This window comes from Microcaecilia unicolor, chromosome 2 (assembly GCF_901765095.1).
Source record: "Microcaecilia unicolor chromosome 2, aMicUni1.1, whole genome shotgun sequence".
Taxonomy (NCBI): Eukaryota; Metazoa; Chordata; class Amphibia; order Gymnophiona; family Siphonopidae; genus Microcaecilia; species Microcaecilia unicolor.
Window position 1 is genome coordinate 247,490,040 of NC_044032.1, and position 24,647 is coordinate 247,514,686.

The window sequence follows — 24,647 nt, forward strand, 5'->3', positions numbered from 1 at the left end:
AAAAGGGCCCCTATGTGGTTAATTCAGGAATGCCTACTCTCCATCCCCTGGAATGCCCTCACCAAACAATAGAAAAAATTATTTGTTCTCGGATTAAATGCACGCTAATTTGGAAGTTACTGCAGTATGCCTTAGTGTGTCCCACAGTATGCCATTTTAAGTTGCAGTAGGCACATGTTAGCATCTAATGCAGCTTAGCAAAAGGGTCCTTATACCTATATCTATATCTATCTATCTATATCTATTTCTATAGATAGATAGATAGATAGATAGATAGATAGATAGATAGATAGATAGATAGATAGATAGATAGATAGATAGATAGATAGATATAAATCTGCTATATCATATATTTTCTGAAATTATAAGGTATAGGATTTTTTTTTCACCTGGAGTGCCATCTAAAACTTGGTGGCACCCTGCCCTGCCCAGTGCACTGGGTGGGGCATCAATATCATATAAGTGTGGCTGGGGGTAAGATTGCCCACTGGGACACTAGGGACATCCCCTTTATCATTTTCATTGTCCTTCTCTGCACCTTTTCTAATTCCACTATATCTTTTTTGAGATGCGGCGCCAGAACTGAACACAATATTCGAGGTGCGATCGCACCATGGAGCGATACAAAGGCAATATAACATCCTCATTTTTGTTTTCCATTCTTTTCCTAATAATACCTAACATTCTATTTGCTTTCTTAGCCGCAGCAGCACACTGAGCAGAAGGTTTCAACGTATCATCAACGACGACACCTAAATCCCTTTCTTGGTCGATGACTCCTAACGTGGAACCTTGGTCAGAGCTGGCGAGCATGTTTCACATGCACGCCAGCTCTGATCATGGCGCAGGAGCAAGCACAGGTGCTAGTATAGCGCTAATAGCCTCTAGCACCTGCATTTGCTTCTGATCATCGGACTTCAGTAAATAAGTTGAAGCATACCATGTTATTTCCTAACCACTTGTCAAAACCATCATTTACACGTGTGGGATCATAAAGTTTTGCATGCTTGAGAATCAATGGGGAGTGTAATATTCTAAAACACTTCCATGTATGGTTTACCTGTGGAAATAGGCTTTTATAATATTACTCTCCCAATATTTATTTATATGGATTTATTTACCAACTTTTTGAAGAAATTCACCTAAGTTAGTATACAGCAACAATATACATGTAAAAGTAAGCTCATTCAGAACTATTCTATATAATAAATTGCACCTCCAACGTTCCATGTCTGGCTGGCTGGGTTCGTAACATGTCCTGACGTCAGCCAGCCACCAGCGTTCCATTCCCCCTCACTGTCCCGCCCTCGTATCAAGACGTAATGATGCCAGACTGCAGAACAGAGAGAGGGAAGGGAACGCTGGAGGCAAGCTGACGTCAGGAGGGATGCTATGTACAGAACGGAAGCCAGCATCAGCCAGCCAGAGAAAGTTCAGGTACAAATCGAGGTGAGGAGAGAATTGTGGGACATCGAGGGGAGGGAGGGAGGAAGGGAAGGGAAGGGGAGGGGAGTGCAGCGCAGGGCAGAGGAGAATTGATGTACATGGATGGGATGGGAGGACAGTAGAGGAGAGAATCACGGGACACGGATGGGAGGGCAGGGAAGAGGGAAAAAAAGCTTACATGACAGCCTTCCTAGGGCCCGTTTCATTGTTGAGGAAATGGGCATGGTTCTACTAGTATTCTATAAATGGTAACTAAAAAAATTGGCTCTGATAAAAAAAATTTGCTTAGTGCTATTCTATAAGCCATGCTTAAAGTTAAGTGCAGTTTATAGAACAGCGCTCAGCACTGGGAATCATGACTACTTTTAGGCACGACCTTTTACACCAATGAAAATCTAATCTAAATCCCTGCACATAAATTAGGCGCTGATCCTCCTAATTCTATAATACCACAAATAAATTGCAGGAACACCCCCAACCCAGCCAAGCTTGCTCCATAACCACACCCCCTTTTCAGGTCCGCACACTAGAATTTATATGCACCTGTTTATAGAATATGCTCAAAATGATGTTCCAATTAGTGCTTATAATTGCTTATTTTGCCCAATTATCAGCGCTGATTGAATTTTTAGTCAATTATGTAAATTGGATGCTTGTCCAAATTTACATGCATGTAAGATTCTTAGCACCAAGCAGAGGAGTTCCTGGGGACAGAATTGAGGAGGGGTTGCCACTTACATGTGTGCTTTAGAAACTCTGAGAAAATCCTCATACATGACCACATAGCCAGAAAATGTGTGCATGCTAATAAGCAGGTGCCAATTTTATGCATATACTACCCCTGGACTGTGTATAGCACCATTTAAGTTGTGCGCACAAATCCAGCTGTCTATTGGATTTGCATGCAACAGCATTAGCAAAAAAGCCAATTAGCGCAGATAGCTGCTAACAAGCAGTTATTGACACAAACTGATATTAATTAGAATTTATGTGCAAGCTGTCTAAGCGTATTCTGTAAAGTAATGTGCATAAAGTCTAAGGTGCATAACTGAAAAGGGGTGATGGCCATGGATGTGGAATGAGCGGGTCATGGGTGTTTCTAAAATATATTCGCGTTGTTATGTAATACACCCAGTTTGTGCCTAATTTAGGTATAGGCATTTATACCAAATTTTATTCGGCGTAACTGCCCACAACTAAATTTAGTTGCGTGAATGGGTCCTCGATGTATTCTATAAACCTCCCCCAAATTTAGGCGTATTCTATAAAGTATGCCGATTTAGGTGTACTTTATAGAATACTCCTAGGTGTAATTTTTTTTGTGCTAATTTTTTTAGGTGTGATATATAAAATCTTACCCACAGAGAGTAATTCTGAAAAGGTCACCAAAAATTAAGCACTAAAATGCTGTGCACTAATCGTGATTTTTATGTAGGTAATTATTATGTATGGCATAGTGCAAAGTATCACAGTATTAACAAGGCATACAATAGTACTTAGATGGTGAAGGGAGTAGGTAAACAATCTATCTCTCAATACTCAACTGCACATATATTGAGCATCAATATTTAAATGCAAAGATTAAACACATCAGTATGTGTTTTGAAAGGATCATCCGCTCTAAGAAAATAGGAGACTACCTTGAAACAGCGTGCAGCGAAACGTGGATCTATGTCAGAGACATTGAGTCTCCATTATATACAGCGACTTGAGGCTGGAAAGCTAAGTCTTAATTTGGAAAAAAAAGATGATAATAATTATGGTAAACTAAAGAAAAATGAAAAAATAAGTAAATATCAAGAACTAGGATCTATGAGGATTGTGGTACTGCCTCTTAAATATGCTTGGCTCAAATCACTGATAGCCATTACAGAGGCAGGTACGCTGGTCTGATGCTCCTTTCAAAATGCATACTGATGTGTTTAATCTTTGCATTTAAATATTGATGCTTAATATATGTGAAGTTGAGTATTGAGAGATAGATAGTGCAAAGTGTGGCATAGAGGGGCATAATCGAACGAAAACGTCTATCTCCATGGGCGTTCATCTCCGAGAACGGGTCCGTGAAGGGGCGGACCGAACCGTATTATTGAAAAAAAATAGACGTCCATGTTTTATTCGACAATTTGTGAGCTGGGTGTTTTTGCTTTTCAGCGATAATGGAAAATGAAAGTGCCCGGCTCAAAAACGAATAACTCCAAGGCATTTGTTCGTGGGAGGGGCCAGGATTCGTAGTGCACTGGTCCCCCTCACATGCCAGGACACCAACCGGGCACCCTAGGGGGCACTTTTACAAAAACAAAAAAAAAGGTAAAAGAGCTCCCAGGTGCATAGCACCCTTCCCTTGTGTGTTGAGCCCCCCAAATCCCCCTCAAAACCCACTGCCCACAACACTACACCATTACTAAAGCCCTAAGGGGTGAAGTGGCACAAAGTAAGGTATGGGAGCATTTGAGGATATAGGTAGGGCACTTACCCTTCATTAAAAAAAAATGAATTTCTGTGCACAATTAGTTTGAAACCAAAGCTGTGTTTTCTGTTCCAGGGGGAAGCCTTGAAACAGCAAAGACAAAACACTTGTCAGCACTTACTGCCCACCATAGAGAATATTCAAGATAAGTAAATTAAAAAAAATATTTTCTGAATATATGTACATATAAAGTTGTACAAATCATTTGAATTTGAGAAAGTTATGAAAATTAAAAAAAACAAAAACAAAAAAGTATATTTGATAAGAAAATTGGACTGATGACGATTTAAGTTGTGCCACCTACTTTTACAATAGGAGATTACTCTCCAGTGGAATAATACCCCTGATGGTCCGTTAAATTTAAAGTTGTGGGTGATTGAAAAGAGTAAAGTTGTGCAGGACTGCCTGGTTTAGTGCCACTGGATATCGGAGGTAGGCAGCCACCCTGCCTTGCTTATAGGTCACTCCTTGAAACTTTGATTATTAAACTCAACAATCACAATGATCCTTCCACTCTCCCCCAGGACAATCCTATGCAAAGTCATTATAAGATATAGGGAAGATGTTTATCACACTGAAACACCAATTTATCAAGATAAAAATATTTGTTGAAAATTTCCTGTTTTACAAGCTCTTTCAGGTACAGTATACACAGTTCAGAAGGAAAGTATGTCATAGTTTCCCTTTGAGAACTAGGTATTCATTCTTTTAATGTTTGTTGGATTAGATTCTATAAATGGAGCCAAAAAAAAATCAGCACTGAAAAATTAAGTGCAGAGCGTTATTCTATAAATCATTTACATCTGAAAACAGATGTAAATGCGAGTGCGTAAGTTAGGCTCTGATTGAATCTATTCTGTAACAATGTGTGTAAATTCTGGGAATGCCACTAGAACACCCCCTGAGATGGCCCTGGCCATGCCCCCTTGGAATTATGTACTATAGGAGTTCCATATACGTCATTATAGAATATGATGTACATGTGGCTCCCAATTAAGGCCAATTAACATTAGTAATTGGTCATTAGCAGCTAATTATTGGCACTGATTGGCTCTTTAATCAGTTAAGTTGTGCACGCTAATCGGCAATGCATGCACAACTTTAGTCGCCACATATAGAATCTGGGGAATTATGTATTGATGGGTTTTTTCATCATCTACCTCCAAAAATTATAAATCATGTTAATTAGACTCTGAGGTGTGCCTTTCTAAAAGACCCCCATAGCAATTTTTGAAACTGCAAAATGTCTTCTTGTTTTTTTAATGGCCACTTGCTAGATATTTTTGTCTGTTTGGTCCATTTTTGAAAAACAAAAAGCCATTGGGATGTATGGGGGGGGGGGGCAGCATTATTAGTAGACTGGCTACAAAGATATTACAGCAGAGCAGTAAGGCACCCTAATGGACATTGCAGTGGACTTCACATAAAAGCTCCCAAGTACACATCTCTCCATTACCCCATTATATTGTATGGGGAGCCCACTAAAACCCACCAAAAACCTACTTTACCCAACTATACACCACTGCAATAGCCCTTATAGCTGCAGGTGTCACATATATGTGGATACAGTAGGTTTTTGGTGGGCTAGGGGGTCTGACACTTTCCACCACAAATGTAACTGGTAGAATGGATTATGGGCCTGGGTCCCCTTGTCCACAGTGCACTGCACTGACCACTAGGCTACTCCAGAGACCTGTTTGCTGCTCTAATAGGACTGGCTAAAACATCTGAGGCTGACATAGAGGCTGGTATATACTGTTTCTTTCACATCTTTGGGGGGGGGGGGGGATGAGGGTCAGTGACCACGGGGGGAGTAAGGGGTGTCAATCCTTTATTCCTCCAGTAGTCATCTGGTCTTGTAGGACACTTTTTTGTGGCTTAGCCATTACTAAAACAGGTCTAGCTCAAAACTTCTTAGTTTTAGTCCTGGATGCTTTTGTTTTGTTGCATTATGGCAGGGAAACATTCAATTGTTAGGAATGCCCTAATCCTGCCCTATTTGCACCCCAACACACCCTCAACATGCCTCTTATGATTTGGACACATTTCAGATGAAATACATAGGTAAATGTCTGCAAAATGGGTTTTGAAAATAGCGGTTTGAACATTTTGCAAGCAAAATATTCAAATGCTGCTTTATAACACTTTAAACATTTTTCTCTTTCGAAAATGAGCCCTGTGGAGGGGCGTTTTCAAACAGCACCAGTCATCTCTAAGGTAGCCCATCTCCGAGGATGGCGCCGCAAAGGGGCGGGGCCGACCGTATTTTCAAAATGAGATGGGTGGGCATCTTTCATTTTGATAATACGGTTGGGGGCACCCGAATCTCAACATTTGGGTCGCATCGCTGACTGTAGAGATGAGCGCCCTCGGTTTTCAGCCATAATGGAAACCGAGGGCGCCCATCTCAAAAATGAACAACTCCAAGGCATTTGGTCATGGGAGGGGCCAGGATTCGTAGTGCACTGGTCCCCCTCACATGCCAGGACACCGACCGGGCACCCTAGGGGGCACTGCAGTGGACTTCACAAATTGCTCCCAGGTACATAGGTCCCTTACCTGCGGTGCTGAGCCCCCCCCCCCAAAACCCACTCCCCACAACTATACACCACTACCATAGCCCTACGGGGTGAAGGGGGCACCCACATGTGGGTACAGTGGGTTTCTGGTGGGTTTTGAAAGGCTCCCATTTTCCACCACAAGTGTAACAGGTAAGGAGGGGATGGGCCTGGGTTCGCTTGCCTGAGGTGTACTGCACCCACTAAAACTGCTCCAGGGACCTGCATACTGCTGCGATGGACTGGAGTATGACATTTGAGGGTGGCATAGAGGCTGGCAAAAAAAGTTTTTTTTTTAGGGTGGGAGGGGGTTAGTGACCACTGGGGGAGTCAGGGGAGGTCATCCCCGATTCCCTCCGGTGGTCATCTGGGCAGTTCGGGCACTTTTTTGTGACTTGGACTTAAAAAAAAGGACCAAATAAAGTGGACCAAATTCTCGCCAGGGACGCTCTTCTTTTTTCCATTATCGGCCGAGGACGCCCATATCTCCTCAGCTGATAAACACACCCCAGTAAAATCGGCTTTCGATTATACCGATTTGGGCGCCCACAGGAGAAGGACACCCATCTCCCAATTTGTGTTGGAAGATGGGCGCCTTTCTCTTTCGATAATAACCTGGATAGTAAGCTATGGAACTTTGTAAGTCTAAGTGCTTTGAAAATGAGCCCCTCTGTAGGTAATTCTGTAAAGGGGTACCTAAATTTAGTGCCTACAATGTGTCTACTTGTAGCCTGTTCTGTCCTATTCTATAAATAATAGTATATGCATTCCTTTCTTTTATAGAATGTCAAACATGCCACTAGAATTAAGATATGATCCCTTATACCTTCTGTGGAGCTAATGTAATAATCAGCGGAATCACAGTGCTATCCAGCGATATTCAGTGGCACTTAACTTGAAGGTGCTGCTGAGTTTTAACTCTAGCCACCTATGCCAAAACTGGCTAGTTTATGGGCAGAAATACAATGGATGAGAGAACACTACACAACTGTTATAATTACAAATCTGAAATTGTCAAAGCCTGTGAAAAAAAAATAAAGAAAAAAATGTGGAGAAAAAAAGAGAGACCTCAGTAATGAGTGAGTCGGAGAACACCAAACAAACACTGTTAAACCATCACAGGTCTCCCCCAAAAAACTTCACACATCTTTTTATTGTACCAGAGTCACTCTCTACATACATTGATATCAGAATTGTTCAAAAGCTGTGCCAATCAATAAACAAGATTATTCCACTTATCTGATTCAGGGACTTGTACCGAAAAAGCCTTTACTCCATCAATTCACTGCTCATCTCTCATGCAGACACAACCAGCTTCATTGGCAGCCAAGCATGCACCCAACAGGGGTTCCGGAATGCACTGTCCTGCAGCCGAAAAGTAAACAAGATGGAACTGGATCTTCTGAGATGCCAATAATTAAAACAATGTCACTCAAAAGCACCCACACTTTTTCCTTTATTTTCTTTTTCCTTCATTCCCCCCCCCCCCCAACAGGCTTTACAACTTGACATTTGTAATTATAGCAATCATGATATGCTCTCTCATCCACTATATTTTTGCTGTTTTTGTTATATTCTTCTCATACATATAGTTTGTGGGCAGTTCAGGGGCAGAGAGGTTGAGAGGAAGAAACTATGGAGTGCACTTATGTGGTTTCCAGACAATATTCAACTGAGATCTGCATAAATATCTTGTGCAGGCCCCAACTGAATATCGACAGGGACCCACATAAGTTCTGGCAGCCAGAAGAAGGCCAGTAAGACCAGAATATTCAATGTCAGTGCCTGGACGTGGCCCAACATTGAATATATAGGACTAATTTAGCCAACGATGGTCAGCATTTAAAAAAAAAATATTGAATGTCGTCAGCTGAATATTGACCAAAGAATATATGCACATAAAGGCCAATATTCAAATGCAGTTAAAAAGTGGTTACTGGGTAGGCACTGCATAACTCCCTTATGAACAGATTTTAAAAAACATATGGTTAACATTGGATCATTTAAATTACTATAGGGTCAATATTCAAATTGATTTAATTGGCCAGAAACAGCTTCTAGCTGGATAAATCACTTCTGTGGGGCTAACCATTCATACTCAGTGGCACCTACTGTGACCATGTGTGCTGCTGAAAATTGCCATTTAGCACCCAATATGAAATTGGCTATTTTGAGGCCATTCTGGGGACAGAGTTAGCGCTTGGCTGGTTAAGTGCCAATATTCAGTCCTTAACTGGCTAAACTAATGGCATAAATAGAACCACATAAAACACAGTCCTATCTTTATGCAGTTCACCATGCATTGAATTTCCAGGGATAAAGCCAGTAGCGGCTTAGTAAACTGGGGGGTAAATGTCTGTACCACAAATATAGGAATAATATCATCATCAGCTGAATATCAGACCTTAAATTGATATTATTCCCATATTTGTGGTTCAGACATTTACCCCCCTGTTTACTAAGTCACGCGAGCGACTGCCATGTGGTGACGCCGACACAGCCCATTCAAAGTGAGTGGGCTGCATCGGCATTAGAGAACCACCAGCCGCTAGTGTGGTTTAGTAAACAGGGGGGGTAATTTAAGCCTGAGGCTGTGTGGCTAATTATGGGTTCTATAATTTTCAATACCAACCAGATTATCGTGGGTAAATATATGTAAGTAGAGGCTTTTCTACAATTGCTACTTAGACCCATATAGCCACACCAACGAGCCATGCAAGTCTTTTAAAATAACTTCCATTATTTAATATTTTAAAAGGGTGTTTGTAAAAAGCATTTGGCTGATTAAATAGTATTTAGGAAGGTAAAATGGCCTGACTCAAACAACCTCCTTAAATGCAGTGAAAAGTAAGCATTGCTTCCCTAGCAGTGATGCTATTGTTCTCAGATAAAAGAGGCATTGCATAGGTCTCATTTAGGCTGGGGAGCTATGTGTACAGAGGAGGTTTTTTTTAACTGTGCACCAGCTCTTTAGCCCTAACATTGCGACCTACAGGCACAACTGGTATATCAATTCATTGAGCATGAGTCTTTGTGGCTTCCAATTTTCAAAGGGAAATAATGGTTATCACTCTTATAATGGCATAAGTTTCTTAGCATGTTCTTTTTGATTTTTGCAGAAAAGAGATATAAATGAACAAGACAGAAATGATAGAATTTGTTCTTCTGGGCCTGACAGACCGTGTGGAGCTAAGAGGTCTCCTTATTGCAGTGTTCCTGGCCATGTACCTGATCAACATACTGGGGAATGGAACCATGATCACAGTTATTAGTGGGAGTTCCCAGTTCCATACTCCCATGTATTTCTTCCTCTGTAATTTGTCTTTTGTGGACATGTGTTTCACTTCAGTCACTGTCCCCACAATGTTAAGTAACCTCATATCTGACAAGAAAACCATCTCTTACCCAGCATGTATCATTCAGCTCTATTTCTTCATTGTCTTTGCTGACACCGAATGTTTGCTCTTGTCCATCATGGCATATGACCGTTATGTTGCCATCTGTAATCCACTGCATTATATTACAATAATGAATAAGAAGGTATGTCTAAGTATGTCTGCTGCTTCTTTGATCATCTGTTTTCTGAATGCTCTGTTACATACATTACTGGTATACCGACTATCCTTCTGCAACTCTAACGTAATTGAACACTTCTTCTGTGATTTCACACCACTAATAAAACTCTCTTGCACAGACACTTCTATCAATGAGCTGGTGATCTTCACTGAGGCCTCACTGCTAGTGATAGTACCCTTCCTGATCATTCTGATCTCCTACTTCCGCATTATCACTGCCATTTTGAAGATCCAGTCCACTGGAGGGAGGCAAAAGACCTTCTCTACATGCTCCTCCCACCTCACTGTAGTAATAATCTTCTATGGGACACTAATTTTTATGTATTTCAGGCCTTCTTCAAGCTATTCTTTGGAAAAGGACAAGATTGCCAGTGTGGTGTACAATGTGGTGTCTCCTATGCTCAACCCATTCATTTACAGCCTGAGGACGAGGGATGTGAAGACAGCTCTACAGAAAAAATTATCTCTGATATTTAGATGGTAAACATTTACCAAATAACGGATACCAAATTAAAAAAAAAATCCATCCTGTTCTTATTTGTGCTTCAAAATAACAGAGGGAAGGTGCTTAAGTTCCATCTTGACTCTGACTTGCAATTAATACTAGTAAAGTAGTAAAAGAGAGCAAATTCCGACAATTGTTATATCTGTATTCCTACAGATCTGTGGGTTCTTTCTACTAATGATGTACATTCATCAGAGCACATTTGGTGTGTTAGTATGTTTTCAGAACTTCACAGATCAATATTCAAAGGCATATAGTCAGATAAAGTCAACAATTAATTGGATAAATTACTTAGCCTGATCAGGCTGTGGATCATCTTCAGTGGCACTATCCAGGTGGTACAGCTGAATATTCTTATAAATCAATTTGGCAATATTCAGATAGTGCCAGTGAGGTGTATAGGCAGAAAGTGGCAATATTAAGCCAGCTACCAGGAAAGCTACTCAAATAAAGTTTGGTCAAAATATTGTTGTTCTAACTTTATCCAGTTAGCTATCCAGAGAGTGGGATTACGATCATAGCTATCTGGAAAGCGCCATTGTATTGTTTTGATAATCAACACCGGCTGCAATCCAGATACCAGTGCTGAATATTTGTGTTTTATGAAACCTTTTTGGCCAACATTTTTAAACAATATTGACTGTGGCAGCTGAATACTAACTTGTATGTCAATTTACCATGCATTAGCCTTTGAGTTGATTTTGTTATCACCCCATTGCCAACCTTCCATTCTTTAACAAGATTGCGGAGACTATTATTCATTCTCAACTTCAAGATTTCTTGACAAAAACAAATATACTTCATCCAAATCAAACTGGCTTCAGATCACACCATAGCACTGAGACCGCTTTTCTCGGCATTGCCACATACATACATCGTAGTCTGGATCAAAACAGTTCAGTTATATTACTATCACTTGACCTTTCATCAGTGTTTGACTTGCTGGATCATGCTTTACTTCTCCGCAGACTTCATCAAATGGGTATTTGGGATTTAGCATTCATCTGGTTCCATTCATATTTCTCTGATCATTCATATATAATCCACTTTCAAACATTACATCAGCAAAGTTCTTATTGACCTCTGGAGTCCCACAAGGATTAATTTTTTCACCTATTTCTTCTTAGCTAAATTTCTTACACTCTATAGATTATACCTAGTGCTTTTTTTGTAGGAAAAAAGGTACTGGTACTTATTATGGGTGGGGTCACCATCGATAAAGATAAAGAGAAGCAAAAGAAAATACTTCGTAAAGTTTCACAGATGGAAATGATCACCGTCCAAGATAAGTAATATTAAAGTTTTGGACTTTTTTGATATGAAGCATTGCATGTCCGCCCTGAATGAGTGTTTATAAGGGTGAGATGGTATTATGAATATGAAAGTAAATGAAGTGGAGTTTTTTTTAAAAGACTAATGATTAAGAGGTTCCCTCTCTATTTAAAAGGTGTGTCCTTTACAAAGAGGTGTATCCGGTTTTCACTGAGGTCTTTTTTTTCTCCACTATTTTTTCAATTGATTTCCATCTACTCTTGAACACTCAAAGTTGATTGTAGAATTGTTTTTGGATTATTGTGGCAACTGTTATTCCCCAATTGCCAAGTACAAAAATATTAGGCATCATTGCAGATGAATCACTTTTTTTTCAGCCACAAATTACTAATGTAATTAAGCATTGTTTCTACAGATCAGCAAATCCGTTCGATTCACCCTTTTATTGACCCACCAGCAATAAATATACTTACCTATTCCTATCTCATTAGCAAACTTGATTATTGCAACTCGCTATACATGGGCCCCAAAACAGCTGATATTAGGCACCTACAAATGGTCCAGAATACTGCTATCAAACTTAATATTGGAAAAACAGAAATTCAATCACGTTATCCCATTACTGAAAGTGGCAAATTGGCTCCCCTTGCCGCATTGTACTATCTATATGATTTTATTCTTCATCTATAAAATTCATCTGTCCGGTGAACCACTGTCAGGGGCATAATCGAAAGAGAAGGGTGCCCATCTTTCGACACAAATCGGGAGATGGGCGTCCTTCTCACTAGGTCGCCCAAATTGGCATAATTGAAAGCCAATTTTGGGCATCCTCAACTGCTTTCCATCGCGGGGATGACCAAAGTTCACGGGGGTGTGTCAGAGACATAGCGAAGGCGGGACTGGGGCATGATTAAGAGATGGGCGTCCTTGGCCGATAATGGAAAAAAGAAGGGCGTCCCTGACGAGCATTTGGCCGACTTTACTTGGTCCATTTTTTTCACGACCAAGCCTCAAAAAGGTGCCCGAACTGACCAGATGACCACCGGAGGGAATCGGGGATCACCTCCTCTTACTCCCCCAGTGGTCGCCAACCCCCTCCCACCCAAAAAAACTTTTAAAACATTTTTTCCAGCCTCTATGAGAGCCTCAAATGTCATACCCAGCTCCATCACAGCAGTATGCAGGTCCCTGGAACAGTTTTAGTGGGTGCAGTGCACTTCAGGCAGGCGGACCCAGGCCCATCCCCCCTACCTGTTACACTTGTGGTTGTAAATGTTGAGCCCTCCAAACCCCTTCCAAACCCACTGTACCCACATATAGGTGCCCCCCTTCATCCCTAAAGGGCTATGGCAGTGGTGTACAGTTGTGGGGAGTGGGTTTTGGGGGGCTCAGCACACAATGGAAGGGAGCTATGCACCTGGGAGCAATTTGTGAAGTCCACTGCAGTGCCTCCTAGGGTGCCCAGTTGGTGTCCTGGTATGTCAGGGGGACCAGTGCACTACAAATGCTGACTCCTCCCACCACCAAAGGGCTTGGATTTGGTCATTTTTGAGATGGGCGTCCTTGGTATCCATTATCAGCGAAAACTGAGGTCGCCCATCTCTAAGGTCGACGATCTCAACATTTAGGTTGACTATCTCTAAGGTCGACGTAAATGTTGAGATTTGGGTGTCCCCGACCGGATTATCGAAACGAAAGATGGACGCCCATCTTGTTTCAATAATACGGGTTGCCCCTCCCCTTCCCGAGGAAGTCCTCAGAGATCGGCGCCCTTAGAGATGGGTGTCCCCATTCGAAAATGCCCCTCCACATCTCTCTCGTATGTTAATCCCATATTCAAATTTAAGAACACTCCATTCAACGTTTCAAAATCTACTGATGGTACCATCTTTTAGAGAAATAATTCATCAGCACACTAGGATGGCAATTTTCTCAGTTCAGGGTCCTGAACAAATTACCTCAGTCTCTTCGGCATCAGACATCTCTTCAAAATTTTAAAATAGAACTCAAAATGTTTCTTTTCTCCGTTGTAGTCCATGGAGATTAAGCCTGTTAGACCCAACAGACCAGTTAGATCCCTTTTCTATTTCCTCATCTATCTTATCAAAAATTGTATTTCTACCCCATTACTCCTCTTTTATATTTTATTACTATTTCAACTTTTCTTATAATTTTTAGACTGTAAGTTGCCTAGACATGCTTTTTGATGGGCAGGATAATAAATCCTGAATAAACTAGAAACTTGACATGCTGAAAAGTTCTAATACAATAAGAATTGTTTTATTAAACAGAAAGTGTGAAACAAAATGGAAAAGAATATCTGAAAATTGGGAGAAAGGCTAATATTGGTCAATAAAGAAATATGACTGCTAATGAAACTCATCCTCTCTAATACCTAAAAATACCATAAACAAAGGTAGTTTTTGTCTAAGTATCTAATTCCAAGTATGAAAAACTGAGCCATGGATATTCAATGCTTGACGTTGTGCAGCAATTTCCTGAAATTGTGGACAGAATGAGCTCTGTTGGAAACTGAAAGTGGTTCTACACAGGAGCAATACATGGGGTAAAGGCAGTACTTCAATTAAAACAATATAGATACTATGCCACCCTTTTATAATATGCAAACACCTTGGAGCATTCAGAGGACTTTTGTAGGTGAGTGACACCCAAATCCTGTTGTTCTGCTTCCAGCTTGGTTGAGAATATGACTCAGAATAAAATCTCTCTCTTCTGAATTTGCTTTGCTTGGTCTTCATGGCATATTTAATGACAGTAACATTTAAGCCAGGATGGTGGAATCAAAGCCTGCTGCACTAACCATTATACAACTCCTCCACTCCCTTATCAATCCTCTTCTTCAGACTTTTCAGTGAAGAATCTTTGGTTAATGCTGAGCAATTCAGACAATTGTATGAATGAAAGATCATTTTCAGATTCTGTAGCTACTGTACTGCTTTTTCTTTTTGCTCTTAAATTCTAGCTCTTCCTAAGAATCACCTCACCAATATTAACTGTGTTTAATATAGTAAACATACTTCCTGTGCAGTTTACTCTGTGTGTCTGTTGTATAGCAGGCATGTTCTCTTTTGTGTTGTATATGTTTGGGAGTGCTACAGAAATGATTTTTAAAACTACTACTACTACTACTATTTAGCATTTCTATAGCACTACAAGGTGTACGCAGCGCTGCACAAACATAGAAGAAAGACAGTCCCTGCTCAAAGAACTTACAATCTAATAGACAAAAAATAAAGTAAGCAAATCAAATCAATTAATGTGTACAGGAAGGAGGAGAGGAGGGTAGGTGGAGGCGAGTGGTTACAAGTGGTTACGAGTCAAAAGCAATGTTAAAGAGGTGGGCTTTCAGTCTAGATTTAAAGGTGGCCAAGGATGGGGCAAGGCGTAGGGGCTCAGGAAGTTTATTCCAGGCGTAGGGTGCAGCGAGACAGAAGGCGCGAAGTCTGGAGTTGGCAGCGGTGGAGAAGGGAACAGATAAGAAGGATTTATCCATGGAGTGGAGTGCACTGGAAGGGGTGTAAGGAATGGGTGTAGGGAATACTACTAATGTTGCTGGTACCATGTAATATATTACCTGTGAATTAAATAGAAAGAGCAAAGAAGTAAGTGCATTAAGTATCTTTATCAAAACCACTATTTTTAAATTGCTTTCCCTCTTCCTTACAGATTATGCCCAAAGTGGCTTACAGCCTGCAGCACGTAAAACTCAAGTGATGCTGCAGGGAACTGTAGGAATTCCCTTTCTTCTCTGTGTGAGAACATCAGGGACTCACAAAAATGAGTTTTACTATTCACAGGAGATTATATAACCACAGTAAATCAATCAGCAGCACTCAGAGTCTAGGAAAGGAATTATCTGAAAAATGCTTAAATAAAACTTTGGGTAATATATGAGAAACATCAGCCACAATTGCGGAATCATTTTCATCAATGAAGAAAGAGGTAAACATAGAGACTGAGGTAAGAGTGGTGAATGGTACTGGAATTGTAGGGGGGCTGCTGGGCAGGATTAAGATGCTTTAGAGAAGTTGTTTGTGGTATCTCGAAATTAGAATAGCAGGAGAAGATAAAGGGCAGGGCTGAGGTGACTGCTGAGTGAACCTTTAAAAAATGTGTCACGATTTTGGAATTGTATGTTGAAAGTTTCTTTTCTTCTCAGCAAGACGTTATAAATATGAGAAAATCTTACAACCTGACTGGCAGAAGTTTGACAAACAGGCTTTGGATGGAGTGAGAGTGTGTGACAAAATTGTATTTGTTTTATAAATGCAGTATAATAAACATTGTTACAGAGACTAACGTGAATCACGTCATGTGAAGTCCTTAATATATTGTCTGTTTAGAGAAATATAGATAATCCCCACCCTGTCCCCGTGCTTCCATGCAGGACCATACCGAGATGAAATGGTACCTTGTGCAACACGCCCCCCATTTTGCTTGTGCCCCGTGAGGCTGCATCATCTATACAAATGTCTAAATGGCTCTGCTTCCATACCTGGAATCACAGAATCATCTTGAAGGACACAGCATCTGTGGAAAGCTGACAGAAACAATAACCTTGATCCAACTAGGGTATCCAGGAAAGGTTGCAACTAAAAATTAATGCAGGACAGAGGGTTTCCTGCAATCATTTTAGGGTAGATTGTGGAAAAGAAGACTAGGGCACATGCACCATTGGTAGAGAGGGGAAGGGAGGCAGAACAAGGAAAGAAAATGGAACCATAGACATGGGCAGTTAGAGGAAGAAGTTTTGGGAGGGGTGATGTTGAGGGAAAAGATTAGGAAAGGATCTGAGAGAAACTAGAAAGAGTTTGGAGTAAAGGAAAGGCACACAGATGAAATGAACTAAGAAAGATGATGAACAGAAGGAAAAAGTGAGAACATAAGAGATCAGGGGTTTGAGGATGGAGTGATGGGTTTGAAAAAAGAGAGGATGAGGAAGATCAGACAGCAAAACAGAGATAGATAGAGAAAAACATACAGGATGGTGAATATATTAGTAATAGCAATGCAGAAAAAAATAATGGAAAAATGTAGAAGCAGCATCTGTTAACCAGAGGGCTTGAAAGAAGTAGATTTATTCTATGATTTCAGTAAATAGAACAGGATACCTACTTTATTTTTTTCACTACCTAGTGTGTACTGGGTGCGATGAAGGGGTCCCATTCAGTACATCAAGAACTTCTTTGATTTTGAATATAATATTCAGGAAAACGTTGTATATACACACGTTTGTTTTAGTTCAAGAGACAGTTTGAGTAGAACATTTTTGGACCTTACATTTGTCATCTGAATTTGCAATATGTATTGCCATTCTGGGTCAGAGCAAATGTCCATCTAGCTTAGTATCCTTTTTCCAACATTGAATAGTTTAAGTAACAAACACCTGACAGGATATCAAAAAGTAGCAAGATTCAATATTACTTATTTTAGGCATAAGCAGCAGAAATTCCTATGTCTACACACTATTTCCTGAAAGTGGAACCATCACACATGCACAAACCATTGCACATGTGCAAAGTACAACAAACACATGTTCAAAATTGTGAACGCTTATGCACTCTATTGGGAAATAGTGTGCCCTCTTTCCCCATAGTGTGCACCATTTTCAAACAGTGTGCACTACTATCAACAACTGACAAAAACAACAAAATAGACCAAAAACCCCCCAAAAAACAAAATGAAAATTCTTCTAAATTACATGAAATAAGTATTTTCTGGCTGCCCATTCTTAAAGTTTAATTATGCATTAAATGAAAGAATATTTTCACCAATTTGATGTGGTTTGATTTGCACTAGATAAGTAACTTTATGGTGTAGCTCCTAGTCTTTGAACTTTATAAAAAAAAAAAAAAGTAAACAACCAATTTCCATTTTATTTATTTATTTGTTACATTTGTATCCCACATTTTCCCACCTATTTGTAGGCTCAATGTGGCTTACATAGTACCGGAGAAGCGTTTGGAGACTCCGGTGTAAACAAATACAAAGTGATGTTGTGGTAAGATAAAGTTCATGTGGCACAGCCACATTAGGGAATCGTACAATGGAAGAGTTGTGTTATGTCCATTACGTACTTTAGTTTTGTTGTGTTGCAGAGATCAGGCATTTATGTTGGGTTGGTAGGGTATGCCTTTTTAAACAGGTTAGTTTTTAGTTTTTTCCGGAAGTTTAGGTGGTCGTACGTAGGTTTCAAGGCTTTTGGTAATGCGTTCCACAGTTGTGTGCTTATGTAGGAGAGACTGGATGCGTAAGTTCATTTATATTTGAGTCCTTTGCAGCTTGGGTAGTGCAGATTTAGGTACGTTCGTGTTGACTCGGATGTGTTTCTAGTTAGTAGGTCGATCAAGTCTGTCATGTATCCCGGGACTTCACCGTAGATAATTTTGTGAACCAGAGTGCAGATTTTGAAAGCAATGCCTTCTTTGATTGGGAGCCAGTGTTTACCTGTTTGAACTCAGAATTTTATAGTCCTCAGCTATATCCCCTCAGCAGTCTCTTCTCTCACAGCTGAAGTGCCTCTCCCTCCCAAGCCTTTTATCATAAGAGAGTCATTCTATCCCCTATCTCATTTTGGTTGCCCTTCTCTGCAACATTTCTAATTCTGCTATTTCTTGTTTGTGATGTGCTCACCAGAATTGTATGCAATCCCAGGGGTTCTATATATATTGCACCACGATTTCTGCATGGAAATGGAAGCATATTCCATAACAATGGGCATAACCTAGGAGCCCTTTTATGAAGGCGTGTAGGCGCCTATGCATGTACAACACGCATCAAATTGGAACTACCGCCCGGCTACCATGTGCCTTGGTAGATTGCCAAGACCTGTCGTTTCTTTCTTTACAACATCCGTAAAATCCGCCCCTTTCTTTCCGAGCACTCTACCAAAACCCTCATCTACACCCTTGTCACCTCTCGTTTAGACTACTGCAATCTGCTTCTTGCTGGCCTCCCACTTAGTCACCTCTCCCCTCTCCAGTCGGTTCAAAACTCTGCTGCCCGTCTTGTCTTCCGCCAGGGTCGATTTACTCATACTACCCCTCTCCTCAAGACACTTCACTGGCTCCCTATCCGTTTTCGCATCCTGTTCAAACTTCTTCTACTAACCTATAAATGTACTCACTCTGCTGCTCCCCAGTATCTCTCCACACTCGTCCTTCCCTACACCCCTTCCCTTGCACTCCGCTCCATGGATAAATCCTTCTTATCTGTTCCCTTCTCCACTACTGCCAACTCCAGACTTCGCGCCTTCTGTCCCGCTGCACCCTACGCCTGGAATAAACTTCCTGAGCCCCTACGCCTTGCCCCATCCTTGGCCACCTTTAAATCTAGACTGAAAGCCCACCTCTTTAACATTGCTTTTGACTCGTAACCACTTGTAACCACTCGCCTCCACCTACCCTCCTCTCTTCCTTCCCGTTCACATTAATTGATTTGATTTGCTTACTTTATTTATTTTTGTCTATTAGATTGTAAGCTCTTTGAGCAGGGACTGTCTTTCTTCTATGTTTGTGCAGCACTGCGTACGCCTTGTAGCGCTATAGAAATGCTAAATAGTAGTAGTAGTAGTAGTAGTAGTAATTTTTGATGTTTGTCCAAAACACAAGGTACACATTTTCTACTGCGAGGCGCTTATCTGGCTGTAATCAGCAAGTGGTTGATTGGTGGAGTCTGGATGTATTCGTGGACTTTTGTTTCAAGTTGGATTTGGGTTGGGTTTTTTTCTTACTTTGGTGGCTTTGTTGCAGTTTGGATTGTAATATAGGTTTAATTATGGGTTTGGGAGCAGTGAATATTTGTTTATCTGGGTTATTTGACTGAGTGTAAGCTGGTTTATTTGGCAGTAGGGGGAGGGGTAAAATTTAGCATTCTGCTGGTATGAGAAGCTGCTGAGATAACAGAAGGCTTTGTACATTATTTGAGTCATGTATGAAAGGACAGTGCATTTTGTTAACAAAATATTCATTTTAATTACATGAATCAGTGCAGGAGGACTGCGGGAGCCTGGCATTTTTATGCTGCAGTTTTGAGGAAGTCAGGCAGTTTATATGAGAGAAGTAGTTGAGTTGTAAAGAGGAGCACTGAACTGAAGTGGTGTTAATTTAAAGTAGCAGCTGCAATTCAAGAAGGTAATGCTAAGTGGTTTGCTGATCAGCTATAAGTCTGTAGGGGAGAATATCTATATATCAATATATTTTTATTGCATTTTCAAAACTTGTACATCAAAGAAGCACTTTGAAAAGGAAATAGTGCAACACATCTTACAGGAATAAGGATGACAGGATTATATAGCTAACAAATAATATAAAAGATATCTGTGCAAATTAGCTCACATTGCTGGAGAATCTAAAAAGAACAGAAGTAGCGGCAATGCATTAAAAGAAAAAAGATAAATACAAAAACAGTCAGACTAACTCTAAATTATTAAGGCAGAGCATAAATCCTGGAGGTGTACTATGGGTTGTCCTTAAGTAGATCCTTATTTTCCAGAAAGAAATTAAATTGAGAAGGATCATAAAGAAAAACATAGGAATGATCCTCAAAGACCAATACACATTTACATGGATATCTTAAGTTAAATTCTGATACGACAAAAGCTTCCTTCTGGACTGTTTCCACTTGGGCACATCAGGAAAAATTGAAATTTTCCCTCCCAAAAATTTACAAGGAGATTGGCATTAAAAAAAGAACAGCTTCCTTTTCATGTAGGAAAACAAAGGAAAAACGTTGTTCTAGCAATAACCTCATCCGTAGAACTTTCTAGTGTATCAGTAATATCCAAACTATTTGATGAAACTTCAGCCAGCTTCAGATGTATGTTTAACTGCACAATATGGTAAAAAAATATATATATTTTGTAATGGAGGAAAAGTCTCTGATGAAGAATGCAAGGATTTTTTCAAAAATCTATAAAACAGATCTTTAGGAGAAACAAAGTCTCTGAAAATTAAGTCTTTAAACTGAAAGATGGACGATCATCGTATAATAGAACAGAGTAAGATTGTTTGACCTGAGTCACTTGAGTTTTTTTATCTCTTCAACCTTCTTATCAGAATCAACAGTTTTCTTTTCCAAAATCTGTAGAAGATTATTGTTACCTTGTATGGTTTGTGTTAAAGCAGAGCATACTTTGTAAAGGGTTTCCAGAGCATCTAATATTGCTTCCAGCTTTATCTACAGAGCTTTCACCAGTGGTGGCATGCTGCAAGCAGACAACAAAATTTCTACTCCCTCCATGTCTCCAGCAAGCAATGGATGTTCAGAAGCTACTGTTGAATCCGCTGAAATGCAGCAGAACCCATGACTGCTCTCTGCCCCCTGCTAACAGTAGCATCAGAGATCCCAGGACTATCTGAAGCTGAGCAGACATCTCCTGTTGCAAAGCTGGTGGAACTCCTAGGCCAAGAAGGCTGAGTAAAACATCAATCTCAATTCCTGGGTTCTTCCTCCCACACAGAACAACCAATGTGCCCATTAGGTTAGCCTGCATGAATGTCAGAATATGAGTCTACCTGAGTGAGGAGAAATAGCAAGCTGGGTAGATGCCCAGCAACCCTCTTTTCTATTCTGCATGGAAACAAACAGCTGAAGCCACTTGAAAACAGGAAAATACTTCATGGTAAGAGAATACGTCTAAGGTAAGCACTATAGGACGGTTGGTTTCTTTCAAGTATCTCACAGGTGTAACCCAGTCAAACTCTGTGTGTGACATGATGGACATGGCCTTGCACCCCTCCAGCCCTCCCCCTTTGTTTCAAGATGACTGATGCTCCAGAGATGCCAGGCCTCTTGAAACACTAGCTAAAAATTGTTCTACATATGTGTTTGTAGCTACAGACACAATAGTTCTTGTAAAACAAAGCATGCAACATAGCAATGAATGAACAATTGCAAATCAAGACTAATACAGCATATGCTAAAACGGAACATAAAAATGATAACAGTAATAGTCAGAATGCAATCAAGCTTAAAATTCAAACAGTAAACTCAAAGACAGAGAAAAATATAATACAGCAAAGTAAACGTACATGCTATAAACATAAATGTAACAAAACATAGCTTCCAAAAATGCAGTAATTCAAGTTTTTGCACAGTTAATCAGGATAACAGTTTCTGCATGTGCAGCGAGTCCATACATAGGTGTGGCTGTTAGCATAATACAGCCAACACCTACAGAAGTTGATCTCTCCACAAGAGAAACGAAAGCCAAACAAACGAACAATGGATCCAAAAACATCCTCTACTTGTTTTCTTGAACAAGGTCTTTATTCAAATCAATAAGAAACAACCCGACACGAGTCGTGTTTCAGCCGCAATGGCCTGCATCAGGGGTTTATGAGTAAATATAATATAATAAAAACACATATATATATATCATAAATACATATAAAAAAAAAGAAACTTTGATATTAAAAGAATAATCTTAAATAAACATTATAAAAGCAAAGTATGAATGTAATCAACACAATATCATTAACATGTATATAAAGGAACATACCTATTGATTTTGGATACAAAAATAATCTGACAAAACAAATATCTCTCAGTCGTTTGCCTACTATCTGAGATATCTATGACAAAAAAATAATAATGAATTAAAAAACCATGTTATACAACATATATATGAGATAATCATAAAATAAATGTAACACATATATATTTTTTTAACATAAAATGGTATATATAAAAAGGTGAATATAAAATAGAAGGATATCACGTATAAAATTTGTATATACATAAATGCCATAATTAGAACCAAAGAAAAATGCTTAGGAGTACCAGAAAAAGATTGCTTATGTATATATACCTCGAATGTTTATGACACTACCACACATTGGACAACTCCACAGATTCTGTAATAGTCAAGAATATTAAAATATTAAAAGAATATTATGATCAACAGTATCAAAGGCACTGGATAGATCAAATTTAAGTATCAATATTTTGTTGCCAAAACTTAGTTAGTTAAGAGGGTGGTAAGCACAGTTTCTGTACTGTAAGAGGGCCTAAAACCAGATTATGAACTATGCAAAATGGCATGAAGCTGGAGATACTCCGTAAGTTGGTGCATGACAAGTCCTTCTATTATTTTAACAAGAAGAGGAATTGAGGTTACAGGTCTATAGTTGGCAACTAAACTTAGGCTAGTTTGGGTATTTTTAGGTATAGGAGTCAAAATAATATTGCCATTGTCAGAGGGAAAGAAACCTTGAGACTACATTAAAGTAAGATTTGAGTGCTAATAATGTAAGAATCAATCAGGAGCTGACTTTAGGAGATACGTAGGGCACATATCAAGCAGACCATGTAAATTTATGTATTTGTGTAACATGTTATTGAACTGATCAGTAGTGATTCGATTAAAAATGGACCACATTCTATCTGCTTGATAATGAGGCAGTAAAGCATCTTGTAAATAGAGGAAATAGTCTATAGATGAAGGGGTATTGTTAAGTTGTAGTCTGATTTTAGCTATTTTCTGTTTAAAATAAGTAGCCAAGTGGTCAGCAGTAGGTGAGGGATCAGTTTAATTGGTTATTAGTTGAGTGTCCAATAAACTATTAGTCAAGGAAAACTTTACTCATTAGTTATCACCAATGAATTTTGAATAGTAGGAGGTTTTCGCCTAGTTTTTATGTTATTTTAAATAATTTGAATTAGAACTTAAAGAAAGATAAATGTTTCAGTTGGTATTTTTCCCTTTTTCAGACATTTGCATAGTTTCTCCAAGTCTTCATCTGGAGCTGAAGTATGAATTTTGTGGAAGTGTCTCACTTTTGATCTTCAGAAAAGGATATTTTATATGACTGCCCTTATGACATGGTTTTCTTAATGTTTTCATTGCTTTCTATACCAATAGGATAGAAATGGAATGGAAAAATCAGACAGCAGTGCTAGAATTCCTTCTCCTGGGTCTCACAGAACTTGTGGAGCTAAGAAGTCTTCTCTTTGTTGTGTTCCTGTTAATGTACATGATGAATCTGCTGGGAAATGGAACCATGATTTTATTGATTGCTGGAAACTCACAGCTCCATACCCCCATGTATTTCTTCCTTTGTAATTTGTCTTTTATGGACTTGTGTTTCACTTCTGTCACTGTCCCCAAACTGTTAAGTAACTTAATCTATGACTCTAAGACTATCTCTGCCTCTGAGTGTATTACTCAACTCTATTTCTTCATGGTCTTTGGTGGGACAGAATGTGTATTCCTGTCCATCATGGCCTATGACCGTTATGTTGCTATCTGTAATCCACTGCAGTATATCAAAATAATGAGCAAGAAGGTATGCCTAAATATGTCAGTTGCTTCTTGGATCATTAGCATTTTGCATTCTTTGCTGCATACACTGTTGGTATACCGACTTTCTTTTTGTAAGTCCAATGAGATCCAGCATTTCTTTTGTGACCTCACACCACTGCTACAACTTTCATGCACTGACACATCCATTAATGAACTGATGATCTTCACAGAGGCCTCATTCCTAGCAATGCTGCCATTCTTTATTATTCTGATCTCCTATATTCGCATAATCACTACGATCCTGAAGATCAAGTCAACTAGTGGAAGGTGGAAAACTTTCTCTACCTGCTCCTCCCACCTCACTGTGGTAATACTATTCTATGGAACAATTATTTTTATGTATTTCAGACCTTCTTCTAGCTACTCCTTGGCAAAGGACAAGATCAGCAGTGTGGTGTACAATGTGCTGTCTCCCATGCTCAACCCATTCATCTACAGCCTTAGGAACAGAGATGTGAAGATGGCACTGAAGAGAGTCCTACAGAAAAAAGGATAG

At 39.7% G+C, this 24,647-nt stretch overlaps 2 protein-coding genes across 2 annotated transcripts; both read left to right on the forward strand.

Annotated features, from left to right (window-relative positions):
- Positions 1-9,606: 9,606 nt before the first annotated feature.
- On the forward strand, positions 9,607-10,533 carry LOC115461936 (olfactory receptor 1361-like). Its single transcript, XM_030191987.1, has one exon. The coding sequence runs from the start codon at positions 9,607-9,609 to the stop codon at positions 10,531-10,533; it is 927 nt and encodes a 308-aa protein (XP_030047847.1).
- A 13,184-nt stretch (positions 10,534-23,717) lies between these two features.
- Positions 23,718-24,647, forward strand: LOC115463411 (olfactory receptor 1361-like). The gene has a single exon (XM_030193877.1). The coding sequence runs from the start codon at positions 23,718-23,720 to the stop codon at positions 24,645-24,647; it is 930 nt and encodes a 309-aa protein (XP_030049737.1).